The sequence below is a fragment of the Belonocnema kinseyi genome, chromosome 3 (genome assembly GCF_010883055.1).
Source record: "Belonocnema kinseyi isolate 2016_QV_RU_SX_M_011 chromosome 3, B_treatae_v1, whole genome shotgun sequence".
NCBI lineage: Eukaryota > Metazoa > Arthropoda > Insecta > Hymenoptera > Cynipidae > Belonocnema > Belonocnema kinseyi.
The window spans coordinates 132,285,891-132,300,890 of NC_046659.1; the positions used below are offsets into that span (position 1 = coordinate 132,285,891).

At 29.2% G+C, this 15,000-nt stretch overlaps 1 protein-coding gene across 1 annotated transcript in view; it reads left to right on the plus strand.

Moving 5' to 3' along the window:
• Positions 1–5,280: 5,280 nt before the first annotated feature.
• The window catches only part of LOC117170032 (serine/arginine repetitive matrix protein 1-like), a 58,253-nt gene continuing 48,533 nt past the window's right edge, over positions 5,281–15,000 (plus strand). Inside the window, exons 1-2 of the mRNA XM_033356549.1 lie at positions 5,281–5,422; positions 10,264–10,641. Coding sequence (XP_033212440.1) covers positions 5,281–5,422; positions 10,264–10,641 — 520 coding nt within the window. The remainder of the gene's footprint in view (positions 5,423–10,263; positions 10,642–15,000) is intronic.

Here is a 15,000-nt window from a genome sequence, read left to right on the forward strand (position 1 = left end):
CTATATAGTATCCGGTGTCCTCTTTCGTTTTTTTCTGTCCTTTTTCCAAAAATTTAATTTTTTATTTTCAATCTTTTTTTTTACAATAAAAAGAAAATCTACTCGTCCTATCGGAAAATGATTAATAATAAATTAATAGATTGTTTCAGGCGAACATTTTTTGTCTGTTAATTTGAATTTGTACGTTGTGTCATTTTCAAAAACATTTAGAGCAATTTTAGTTTATTCATTTTTTTCGTATCTTTTCTGCTTTTGACTTTTTTTCATATAATGCGTTATTTGGCTTAAAATGCTGATTTACGTGTTTTTTTTTTGAAATTTTGTAAAAGCTATAACTTTGGTAGATTTTGGTTTCATGTAAAAGGCATTAGAATAAATTGTTCGTCTGATTGCATGCTATAAATATCCGTACAGACAATTTTTGAATTTTAAAAAAAGTTGTCTCAAAAATTTGCAAAATATGCTCACTTTTTTAATTTTCACCCAAAATGGTTGGCTAACGAACTTGACCTTTATTTGAGGAAACTTAAAGAGTATACCAAAGGCCAATCCATTCTGTCAATTCTTTCAAAAGTTATCATGCTAACAAACTAAAAATCTACAGACAAACACAACAGACAGACACATTCGTAAATACCTGTTTTTCGGATTCAGGTGGTCTCAAAATGTTAACATTTAACAAAAACGGGGGGGGGGGGGTTCAAATTTTACACAAATCTAATACCTTCTCTTGATGAGAATGTAAAAACCAAACGGCATTTTAATCTGTGAAGTTGTGGCCATCGGCTGAACTAGAATATTTTTAAAATATTTAAAATTGAGTAATAGACACGGTTTTAAACTTTTTTTTTAATTTCATGTTTTTTCTCAATCTACCCTACAAATTTCAGAGCAATCTGTCAAACTGTTTTTGAGATATCATGCCGGCCAATTCGAAAAACGTGGTCTCGAGAAAAACGCGTTTGAAAGTTCAAGAACGATTTAAACAATAACTTCGAATATTGAAAAATCACTTCACCAGCATATTCTACACATTTGTAGGAATAAATTTAGGCTGAAGAATTCGAGCTGAAGAATCTTCAAAATCAAATTCGATTTAGTTCAAGAAAAATCTTACCAAAATTTGAGGCTTTAGAAATTTTGAAAGGAGAAATTTAATTTTCTCCCACTGTTTGCTGCTCAGCACAGTGTTATAATGAACAATATTTTGAGCTTTTCAAAATCATTCAGCATTCAGGCTTTTCCATTCTTCGATTCGATTACACTGAAAATAATGTTGCAAAAGCATTAAAATGTGTCGATTACTGTTAAAGAAAAAAACTGTCACATTTAAAAAGTATACTAGACCGGGAAAATGGCATCATACATTTTCTATGGTTGCAACTTTGGGTTTGAACTCCAATCTGATTAACAATTTTAAATTACATCAATTAGATTACTGATTTCGAAATTCTGACAAAATATCCACAATGTGCAGTTTATCTAGCCTTCCGGACTTTAGAAAATTGTAATTCTCTTCATTGCAGGGTTAAGTTTACAGACCGAATCTTCAGCTAATAGTGGCTCTATTCCCGGTGTTTCTTCTACCGGAATTTCCGATGCACCTGAGAGGTCTCCTCCTACGGTGAGGTCCAGGTCCAGGTCTCCTCCCCTTGGACATTGTTCTTTCAAAGCATCCTCTTCATCAAAGCCTGTTCCTGCTACCAGGTTGATGGTTCCACCTAAATGGCTTCCTTCTCATCACGGGCCTGGACATAATCTTGATCAACTTCCATTTATTCGGCTGATTCCCAAAACAGCTTCGAAACGAATATTCGAACTCAGAAGATACACTTTCCCTGTCGATACAAGAATGAAATTAAGGAGAGGAAGGAGTATCTATGAGTCTCTGCCAACTCAAGAACAAATTGTCCTATCAACATCCAATGGCGACGTATTTGCAATCTTGGAGACTTCTAACACTCTTGCTGGAATGTACATCCATTTCAAAACTACCAAACGGGCAAAAATAAACACAGAAACGGGAATAGTTACTGTATTAACTCAAGATGAACTCGGTGACACTCCCGTGAGTTGCCTATTTCCAATCAGAAAATATTTTCAAATAAAACGCGAAAAACCCATGTAAAACCTGATTCTGCATGTATCGTTAATTTAATAATAAATGTAAACGTAATTCCTTTGAGATATAAATGAAATCTACTTTCGTTTGAAAAATTGTATGTAGTAAAATCATAACACACAAACTCACAGCAAGCAAAATAACAATTCTAAATGTCTTCCCAACGGCTGATTAGAAACTGACATGTCAGAAGCATCAACAACATACCAGAGGAATAAAAAGCAAAGTCAAAATAAAACACTCCTCTTACTCTTTTCTTATTTATATTTTACATTTTTAAAGCTGATATGAATGAACAGGTTTTGAAGCCAATTTTTTGTATAATTTTCATTCGTTGAATAAATTTACTTAAAACATGGCCAGAATGGCCGCTGCTTATCTTCCGCTTCTGCCACTTTTCTAGTCCCATAGCAGCGCGGTCTTATAAAGTTCATAAATAATTACTTTGAAAAGTTTTCTAAATCTATTTTGCAGAGCTGCCATGAAGAAGTCCAGAATTCCGATCAGAACTCTTAGAACTGTCAACATTGTGGAATTACAAAATTTTGGATTTTCTTTAAAGTGGTGTTTTTTTCCGAATTTTGGCTTGAACCATATCTCTCATCAGAACTATCAAAATTGAAAAATGGCAAAATCGTGGATTTTCTTAAAAGTGCCATGGTTCTTCAAATTTTGACTTGATCGAAAAGTGTTATGGAACTTTTCTTGATGAAATTCAGTAAAAGGTTAAGTTTTTCATTTGAAAAAATATCATTCAAGGTCAAATTGCGAAAATTTAAAGCTTTTATTTAAATTTCAAAACTTGTATTAAAGTTGTAAATGTAGGGAAGCCCTGGATCATTCTCGGGAACCATTTCAGCTGCCCCTTTTACTCATTCGTAAAATTTATTCTTTAAACAACTGTGTTGTTTGTAGCTTTGAGGAATCCATTAAAAAGTTATGGAAAACAAATAAAAATTATTTACTAAAGATAACTGTTAAAAATTCAATTTATCATGAAAACTGTTATCATTTTAAATAAAAACTGAATGTTTGAATGCACAATTTAAAAACAGTTTTATTTTCCAGATCTTGAAAATAAATGTGTAATTTTGTTATTTGACAATAATTTCTGAAAGAAAGGAAATAGTATCATTAGTAGTATGTCATTATAATAAATTTACTTATATTAAGAATTTGACTGATTGTTGATAATAAATTTTTTCGTGCTTTGCACTCGATAATATATTTATCTCGCGCTACGCGCTCGATTCTTGTGCTCGGATTTTTTTAAACTAATGATTAAATCTTCGACAACAGTAATTTTATGATTGTGAATTTTCTTTTGTTAAAGCAACTTAGGCTTTAACGAACACATTCTCACCACGCATCTCGTGCTTCGCACTCGAATATACATTTAAATATATAATTATAATATACCTTTAAATGACTAGAATTTTTTTTCAATATTTGCACTATTTTGAAATCCTTTTTAATTTGTACAGTACTATAAGAAAGTTTGAAATTATGTGATATACATTTAATTCTCTGAAATAGTTTTAAATATTTAAAAATTATGATTCAAAATCTTGAAAAACGCGTTGTAATGTATCAACATCTTTTCATAACATGAAAATCATAATAAATTTTATGTTATAAATTGGATCCACAGCAGCAGATTCCAATAATGAAACAATCTTTTATATTGAGACTTTAGGTGAATTTGGTCTATTGCGAAAATCCGATGAAAGGTTTTGAAATGCACTAAAGCGTTGCACATGTTTTCCCAATTTTATTGAAAACCAACTACATTCATTTAGATTCATTTTGAGCTACCTAAAATCTTCAACATCTTTGAAATCTTGAAATCCGGTGAAAATCTAAAATAAGAAAAAGGCTTGATACTGATACTTAGTTAAAAGTGGAAGAAATTATATTTTTGGAGTGCTAAATTTATTTAAAAGATACACAGTTTAAAAGAAGTTTTGTTTTATTTTAGTTTGAAATACTTACAAAAAGACATTCATATGGTCTAGGTCAATAGAAAAATTATTCAAAGAATATTTAATTGAATTACTAGATCCTTATGAAAGTCAGTTGTATAAGGTTTTTTAAATCACGAAGTAAGATTTTCGTTAATAAAAAAAGAGTCCTTAGTTTTGCAACTTTTTTTACATTTTTTAAGGTAGGATACCAATTTCGTTTCAAAATTAAAAAAGAGCATACCCAACTTTTTAAAATTGTACGAAATTGATAAATTTGTATCACAGAACACAAATTTGTTGTGAAATTTAAGAAATTGACTAATTAGGTAGTTTTTTAACTTTTGGCATGAAATTCGCATTTTTTGTCTATTTTTCTATTTACAGAAAGATTCCGAGCTTCGCCAAGTTTCAAAAATAGAATTTAAGGAATTGTTCTTTTGTTCTTGGTTTTAATTCTTCATAAAATATGAAATATAAAAGAGTAATGCTTTCGATAATTTTGTTGATTCGGCTTAAAAAGTTTTGTTTAGTACACAATGTCGTCAATTAAAGACCTACTGTTTGCTGCAAAGCATAGTGTTATTATGAACAGTATTTTATTAGACTGAAAATGATGTAGCCAATGCATTGAAATGTTTTGATTACTCTTAAAAAAAGAACTGTTACATTTAAAATGTAAAGCAGACCGGTACAATGGATTTATACTTTTTCTCGGGTTGAAACTTTAGGTTCGAACTCCTGGCTTTTAAAAAATTTCAAAACCATTGATCAAATTACTGATTTCAAAATTCTGACGAAATTTCCAGAACATAGTGTCCATCTTGCCTTACGGACTTTAAAAAAAGTAATTTTCTGTTTATCGTTGCAGAGTTAAATTCACAGTCGAAATCATTAGCTGAAAGTGGCTCTATTCACGGTGTTCCTTCTACCGGACATGCTGATGCACCTGACAGGTCTCCACCTAAGGGGATGTCCAGGTCCAGGTCTCCTCCCCCCGGACATTATTCTTCTAAAGCATCCTCTTCAAGGAAGCCTCTTCTTCCTAGCAGGTTGATGGTTCCACCGAAATGGCTTTCTTCTCATCACGGTCCTGAATATTAACTTGATCAACTTCCAGTTATTCAGCTGATTCCCAAAACAGCTTTAAAACGAATATTCAAACTTAGAGGATACACTTTCCCTGTCGATACAAGAATGAAATTGAGAACAGGAAAGAGTATCTATGAGCCTTTGCCAACTCGAGAACAAATTGTTTTATCAACATCCAATTGTGACGTATTTGAAATCTTGGAGGCTTCTAACACCCTTGCTGGAATGTACATCCAGTTGAAAACAGGTACCAAACGGGCAAAAATAAACACAGAAAAGAGTATTATCACCGCATTAACTCAAGATGAAGTCGATGACACTCCAGTGAGTTCCCAGTCTTCAGTCAGAAAATATTTTCAAATAAAACGCGCAAACCCCATGTAAACAAACAAAGCAGAGACATAAAAATTATATTTCCAAACACCTTTCCAACGACTGATTAGAAACTGACATGGTATAGAAACTGCCCTCTTACTGTTTCCTTATTCCTACACTATATTTTTGATGCTGATAGAAACGAACAGGTTTTGTAGCCAATTTTTAGTGCAATTTCTGTTCTTCAAATAAATTTACTTAAAACATAGCCAACATAGTCAAAGCTTATTTCCCGCCGCTGCCACTTTTTTAGTCCCATAGCAGCCCGGTCTTCTAAGGTTTAGAAATAATTACTTCGAGCTACAATTCTGAAGGTGCGGTATTTATTCCTTGGATAGCTTTTAGGCACCAACATAAATAGAAATTATAAGCTAATAAATAACCATATGTCCATGTTTTAATGATACTGTATTTGAAGAAACCATAATTAAGAAGTCCATTAAGAACCATATCGACACTGCAGATTAAAAATATTTTTTACCTTTACATTTCTTGCATTGAATTTTTTTTGCGTGCAAGAGTGCATTGCCTAAACTTAACTCAGTAAATAAGCGTTTAACAACAACTACATTTTTTGTTTGAGACTTCCATCCATACTGGGATGACACTTTCCCAAAGTTTGAGCCCGATTGATTTTTATGGTTAGTCAGTGAATTCCAACGATGCACCTTTAATACATAAAATACAATCACATTGGTCAACAATCAATGCTATGTCAAACCTTTTATCAAAAGAGAATAATAAATTAATGTCTACTCTATTAAAAGGTATAATTAAACGAAAAGATTCAAGTAGTAATAAAAGCTCACTAAGAAATTAACATTTTCAATCTTTGTCACACGGACGAAGTCGTCCTGTTAAGGTGGTACTCGTAATTCAACCAAACGATACTTGTAACAATTCAAGGAATTGCATTATTGCTGCTGATGAAGTTGCTGATGTACAAAATAAACATTATTTAAGTTTCTGATCTGTTAAATAAATTGTATCTTCACTTTAATCAGAAAAAATACGCACAAATTATTTGAGACTAATCTAAAAAAAAACTTCTTGTGAAATAACATAAGAAAACCATGTTAATGTTTATGAATCATGGAGCTTATTGAAAATAAATCAATTTTTAAGCACTGTTGCAACTGATTTGAAGCTTAATAATATGTTGCTAGCAAAAATGCTTCATTTAGGTTTATACCCTGGCGCTTGTTGTGACTCTAAGAAAGGTGAACTAACGATGATTTTAAATTTGATATAAATCTTGTTAAAATGTGTCTAGAAAACGATAGAATTAATCAAATTTACAGTACCTGAAAATTTTATTTAAATCTCATTCTTAAAATCGTGTTAGGGTTTTTCCACCTAAGATTTATTTATTTTCTCAATAGGGCAAAAATCAAAATGGCTAAAAATGTCTCAATAAATCAAATGTGTCAGATTTTTACTGATGAATGTTACAATTTTACTGATTTAAAGTCCAAAATTGAAAAAGGAAGGTAATTTGCGTATATCTCTTTTATGAATGAAAGTTTCTGTTTTTAATGATAAAATTCTAATTTTTTCTTCTTATTACATTTAGTTTGAAAAATGAATACAATATTATGACTATAATCTCTGGGGCTACACACCTTTAAAAATTTGATCATTTTAAAGAAGTCTTGGAATTAAACTGATATGAAATTAACCATTAAACACCATAGGAATTAGAACATAAGAATCATACAAATTAAACATTAGAAGTTTACAACTTCAAAGTAAGATTAAAATCGCAAATTTCTCAGCTTCATCCCGAATGTGATATTAAAAAAAAATTTTACTTTATTCAACCTACTAACAATGTAAAAAAATATTTCTTCTCCTTGATTGGAAACAAAATTTAAACAAAATTTACAAACTTCTGATCAAATACAAAGCTTTCATATACATAAGTTTTCTCTTTAAATCGAAAAAGAAAGAAAAAAACCTTTTTAAAATAGAACGCATTTCAAAGCGGTTTAATGAAAAATTGAAGAATTTTCTTTGAGATAATTTTGTTTCTGACTTAATTTTCGATTACCAGAAGAGGTGGTAGATAAGAAAAAATTCTAATTTATACGCTTACTTTTCAGGTAAATGGTCTTATTATTTAAAATTTTAAGAAATGCAATAATTAAACATTTTTTAATAATTTTGATGAGGATGAATATTTTTTTTGTAAGTAACGGAAAAAAATTGGTATTGTTTTAAAGGTAACGCATACCTACAAATTTATAATAAGAATTTGAATTACAATAAGGAGTTTCTCACGTTCATATCACGATTGATATTATGAAAATATTCTGTATTTATTTTCATAGATGTTAAATGAAAAAAATACCTTTATTTTTCCGTGCCAAGAATTTTTGTGATAACAAAATTTCGTTAAACACATAAATGAACATATCACGAGGACAAGCTCGAGCCGTAGATAATAAATGAGATAAGAAAGGCAGCTTACAATACAGGTTGTAATAAAACTACAGAAATCCAGTTAGTTACACATTTAATTAATTTTTTCGTTGAGGCAGTAATAAGCTTTTTGAATTCAACAAAAATGAAGATACTATCTACTCTGGTCCTATTATTGGCTGTTATCCTTAATTCGACTGGTAAATATAATAATAGAACAATGTAAAATTTATTTAGAAACATTTGCTAGAATTACGCAAATAACAATTGCATAGACGCACTGAGCAATAAATCGTGATTTAAATTTATCATAACACTTTTAAATCTCAGAGAATCAAAAGATGTTTTTTAATTTTTCTGAAATCAATTTAAATTTGCAAAATACTCTAAAATCCTTTAAAATGCTTCGATTTACTTTGAGTACCAACAAATCGCTTGAAGTCTTCAAAATACCAAATTTAAAACCTCTCGATATACTTAGAAATCTGTTTAAATCTTTTCAAATTTTAAAAATCACAACACCTTTTAAGCTATAAATTTGATTTGATAAATTTTCTCATTACGTTAACATCCTGAAATCTGGCAACAATTTAAAATACAATAAGAAAGTTTAAAACTAAACTTGATCAAAAATGGCAAAAGAAAGTTTTTTGGGGTCTAATTTCTTAAAAAATAAATATTTCTATTTATTTTATCCAGGCAAATAAAAAAAAATTTTAAATATGTTAATTTAATTTTTACGTATCAGCCTTACACGCGTTAATATCATGGAATTATTTTCTTATCTACATGACTCAAAAGAATTGGTTTATTCTCTTAGACAGCATTGCAAAGATGTGCGCAAGATTTTGAACCAGATTTTATTCCATAGTCTGATTTATAAAATACAAATATCTCACAAGGACAAGCACGAAGCGTATGTAATTCACGAGATAAGAACTATAGTGATGATTATTTTAACGAAAACAAGATTGATAAGCAATTTATCCACATTAAAATTTAAAATGCTTAGACGATGTATAGCAAGATAATGATGACAATAAAACTAATATTAAATTTTATTTCTGTTATTTTATGATCGATAATATTCTGCTTGTAATTCCTTGTTATACTCTGTACTTTTAAATTTCAAACATATTTTATAAAAATAAATAAAAATCACATTTGGTTTTTTCCTCTTCGAGGAATGTTTGCAAGATTTGTAAATGGTTTAAATAATGTATGACATATTTTTATATTCTTGTACATGCGGGAACAAAAAGATTCTCTTATAACTCAAAAGATCAAAACTATACTAAGAAGTATTCATATATTGTGGCCAATCAACAGAATGATATTTAAACAATTAAATGAACTAGTACAATTTTGTAATAATTAATTTCATGTATCTTATTTTCATTTTTTCTTATCAGTATTATATTTCAAACTTTTTCATTTTTTGTGAACAAACGATTGTTTAAATATGTATTCAACAATAGAATTTATGAAATTGTCAATTCACTTTTAAATATTACGAACAGAACGTTTGTAAGTAAAAAATAGAGTATACAAAAGATTATAGCTGGAGACTCTTCAGAATTAAATGCACTTTAGTTTAAAAATTTAAGTATTTAGAAATTTTTAATGGAAAAAGTGAATTTTCTCCCACCGTTCGTTGTTCAGAACAGTGTTCTTTTGAACAATTTTTTAACTTTTAAAATCATTTAGAATTCAGGCCTTTTTATTCGTCGATTTAATTAAACTGAAAATGAAGTTGCATAGGCATTAACATTTATTGATTACTGTTCATACTCCATTCACTAGAGCTTTTTCGGTGGTATTTAAATTACCCTCCTGATAGTAATGAGATAGGTGCCAAGTTCTAATATTGAGTCCTAAATTTTATTGTGCCTTCAAACATTCATGTTCTTTAGGTTCCTATCTTACAGGACTTATTGGCTGTGCACTTAGTTTTACTAGTCTTACTTTACTTTTTGACTGAGACACCAGTGCCATTACAACCTCAAAAAACTGAAACTTATGTCTGTGTTACCAGAATACAATATTTTTTCAAAGTTGTAAACAATTATTAACTTCGATTGACGAGTAAATATACATTGGTTTTGATATTTATGGCTTTCTTCATTTGGGCGTTAACCTTTCCACCTAGGAAATGATAACATTAAATTGAATTATTTATTTTTTCAATTAATCAGAGTATTTAATTCCAAATTCTAACAAACTTTCCGGAATGTGCAGTTCTTCTTGAATTACGGACTTTAATAAAATGTAATTGTCTGTTTATCGTTACAGAGTTAAGTTCACAGTCCCAATCTTTATCTAATAGTGGTTCTAGTCCCAGTGTTCCTCCTACCGGAAGTTCTGATAAACCTGAGGGGCCTCTTCCTCCCGTGAGGTCCAGGTCCAGATCTCCTCTTCCTGTCAGGTCTAAGTCCAGGTCTCCTCCTCCCGGAAATTGTTCTTCAGAAAAGGCTTCTTCTTCAAAGCCTCCTCATGCTGCCAGGTTTATGGTTCCACCTAAATGGCTTCCTTCTCATCACGGACCTGGACATAAACTTGATCAACTACCATTTATTCGGCTGATTCCCAAAACATCTTCGAAACGGATATTCGAACTCAGAAGATACACTTTTCCTGTCGATACAAGAATGAAATTGAGAAGAGGAAACAGTATATATGATCCTCTGCCAATTCAAGAACAAATTGTTGTATCAACATCCAATGGTGACGTATTTGCAATTTTGGAGACTTCTAATTCACTTGCTGGAATGTATATCCGTTATAAAAATACTTTCAAACGCGCAAAAATAAACAAAGAAACGGGAATAGTTACCGCATTAACTCAAGATGAACTCGATGACATCCCAGTGAGTTCCATGTGTCCAATTAGAAAATATTTTCAAATAAAACGCGAAAAACCCACGTAAACCGCAATCCTTTATGCATTATTGATTTAATAACAAATATGATCTTAATTATTTTAAAATGAAAATGAAGTCTTATTTCTTTTGACCAACACAGCAAGAGCAACAATAACATTCAAGAGAAATAAAAACGAGTGTCAACCAAAACAACCCTTTTAATATTTTCTTTTCCTTCTCCATATTTTTATTCTACTAGGAACCAACAGATTTTGAAGCTATTTTTTGGTCTAATGTCCATTTGTTAATAAGATTTATTTGAAAATGTAAATGTTAAATTCAATAATTCAAAAAATGTATTCAGGCAGGTCTGCTCCAATATGGCTAACGCTTATCTCCCACCGCTGCCACTATTTTGTCTCCAAAGCAGGGCAGTTTTATAAAACTGGAGTGAACCAAGATATTTTATAAACAATTACTTCGAGCTGTAATTTTAAAAGTACGATATTAATTTCTCCAAAACTTCTCAGTATCAATATAAATAGTAAATACAAACTAATAAATAATATTATAGCAATATTTTAATTATAAGGTACTTTCTGGAATAATAACTAAGAATTACATTAAGAACAATATCAAAAATGCAGAATGAAAATATTGTTTTTCTTTCTATTTTTTCCGTTGAAAAGTTTTTTCAGTGATTTTAAGAGTTGTTTGTTTAAGCCCGATTGACTTAAGGGTAAATCAGTGAAGAAGTAAAACTCCATAAATGGATTAGCATAATAAAGTTCACCTTCCTTTCGTCAATATTCTTGAAGATTGAGCAATTTGATTTTATTGAGTCTAATTTTATTTTATGTTCAACTTCGACATGACACCTTTAATATAATAATATACCTTTAATTTAAGAACCAGTTGTATAACTAGGACAATATAAAAAGTACTTTAAAGCGTAAATTAAGTTGATGAAATAGACTGATAAAGTCCAATAATTCTTTGCAAATTCACGATCAACATTCATTATGGACACTTGAATATTCTTATCTCCAAATTATCTACATACAATATAAATCGGTTAAAAGGAACCCATCTGATCCCACTTTAAAAAAGCGTTTGCTTTATATTTATTAAATTAAGATGTTTATAATTTTTACATCCTTACACTGATTTATATTTACATTTACATTTTAATGAACTGTGCTATACGATTAGTGGATCACAATTTTAAAAATCCAAATTTTAACACAAATTATGCAAAGTTTATGTAATTGCTGAATTTTCATGTAAATTTAAAGTCAAAATTCCTACATTAAAAAATTATTTTTAGTTTTCGAAATTTTAGTAAATTTGTGGATTACCCTTAGACACTATGAGGTGGTTTAAAAATTAAAAAAAAATCTGGTACCCAAATTAAATATTTCAAAAACCTTCCTCAAATTTTGGGCATTATCAATGATCAAAATAAAAATTGTAGGTTCAAATACAATAATTCAAAAATATAACTGAAATTTTGAAGCTCGGAAAAAAGTATTAAACTATCATAAAAGTCATAACAAGCGATTTTCTCGTATCTTGAAATACATATTTGTGTTCAGAACGTGGGGGTTTCTTGAGTGACGGAACATGAATTTTTAGTGAAAATACAAGAAAGTAACTGAAACTGTAGAAATTATTTTGAATTTGGCAGGATGTAATAAAAGTCGGAAAAATGTGGGGTTCATCTAAAATTGGAGCAATACAAATTTTGGGGGAATCTCTCAAATTTTTATTGATAAATATTACAATTTTACTGATTTAAATTGAAAGATAAAAAATGAAGGTAATTTACGTATATCTCTTTTTTAATGAAAGCAATTTTCTAAATTATAAAATTCTAATTTTTTTCTTCTTATTACTTTGAGTTTAAAGAATGAACACATTACTATAACTATAGTGCCAAGCGCAACAAAACCATAAAAACCCAATAATTTTAAAAGAGCTTTAGAAATAAACTGATTCAAAATGAACTATCAAGAACTAAAGGTTTTTAGACACAAGAACCATAAAAATAAAACATTTCAAGCTTAAAACTTCAAAAAAGATAAATTTTAGAAATTTCTCACTTTCGTTCCGAATGTAATATTCAAATACAAAATTTAACCCTATTCAAGTCACTAACAATGTTAAAAAAATATTTCTTCGACTAGTTTAGAAACAAAATTAAGCCAAAATTTGAAAACCTCTGATTAAACGAAAACGTTTCATGTAAATAAGGTTCCTCTTTAAATAAAGAAAGGAACAAAAATAAAGTTTAATGTGATTGGAAAGGTTTTTCTTTAAAACACTTTAAAAATTGTATCACTGACTGCCTCATAAATGACCAAAAGATGTGGTAGAAAATCAAAAATTCTAATTTATACGCTAACTTCCTAGTTAAATGTTATTATTAATGAAAACTCTAAGAAATGCAATAATTAAACATTTTTTCATATTTTTGACGAGGAAAAATATATTTTTTTAACTAACGGAAAAAAATTGGTATTGTTTAAGATACAACGCTTCGATATTTATGATAAGAATTTCACTTACAATAAAATTCTTCTCACGTCAATATCATGATTTATATTATTGAAAATATTCTGTATTGATTTTCATGAATTTTGAAGGAAAAAAATCTCTTTTTTTTAAAAGAAATAACGTTTGCGATAAGCAAATTTAGTTAAGTACACTAATGAACATATCACGAGTACAAGCTCGAGGCATGAACAATAAATGAGATAAGGATCACAGACTTTAATATAAATTTTACTAAAATAAACGAAATTTAATAAGATACACTCTTAAGAAAATTCGTCGTCAACACAGTAATAAGATTTTCGAATTTATCAAAAATGAAGTTCCTTCCTACTCTGGTCATATCATTGGTTGTTACCGTCAATCTGATTAGTAAGTATAATATTAGAATAATCTAACATATATTTCAAATCTCAGAGAGTCATTTAAAGTGTTTGAATCATTCTTAAATTAATTTAGATGTTCAAAATACTCTCAAACCTTTTAAAATCTTATAAAATCCTTTAGAATGCTTCGATTCACTTTAAGCACCCTCAAATCGCTTGAAATCTTTAAAGTCTCAAATATATAATCTACGTACTCAGAAATTTATTGAAAACTTTACATGTCTTAAAAATCACAGAACATAATTACACGACATTTTTTAAATCCTGAAATCTGGTAAGAATTTAAAATAAAATAAGAAAGTTTAAAACTGAACTTTATCAAAAATGTCAAAAGTCAATTTTTTGGGGTCTTGTTTCTTGAAAACTATATATTTCTAATCATTTTATCTAGATCAATAAAAAAAGATTAAAAATATATTCATTTAATTTATTTATATTAGCTTTACACGCGTTAATATGATGGAATTTTTTTTTATCTACATGACTTAAAAGAATTTGTTTTTTCTATTAGACAGCATCGAAAAGATGTGTGCAAAATTTTTAAACGAGTTTGATTTCTTAATCTGATTTATGAAATACAAATATCTCACAAGGACAAGCACGAAACGTATATAATTTACGAGATAAAAACTATAGTAATGATTATTTGTACGAACAGAAGATTAATAAGCATTTTATCAAAATTTAAATTTTTAAATCTTCGAAATTGTATGGTAATAAAATAATGGAAATCAAACCAAAAATTAGTTTAATTTATATTATTTTATTATCGATAATAATCTGCTTGTAATTCTCTGCTATAATCTGTACTTTTAAATTATAATCATATTTTTCAGAAAAAAATAAAGATTACATTTGGTTTTTTTACTCTGTATAACTTAAATAGGTGATTTGTCCTTATGGAGTGGGATTCTTTTTAAGCCCAAATAAAACAAAATAACATTTTTCGTATGCCATTAACAGATCTCTTCCAAGAATGTTTGCCACATCTGTAAATAGTTTAAATGATTTATGGTACATTTTCACATTCTTTTGCATGCGGAAATAAAAAAATTTCTCATATAACTCATAAGATCAAAACTGTACCAAGAAATATTTATAAATTGTGGCCAATCACCAGAATAATAATTGAATTACACAGGCCGACAAAATTTGACAAAGGTCCGGAACCAGAGACCAGACCTAGTATACCCGAAGGTTTTTGCTGCGCTGAATCCGAATCCGACCTC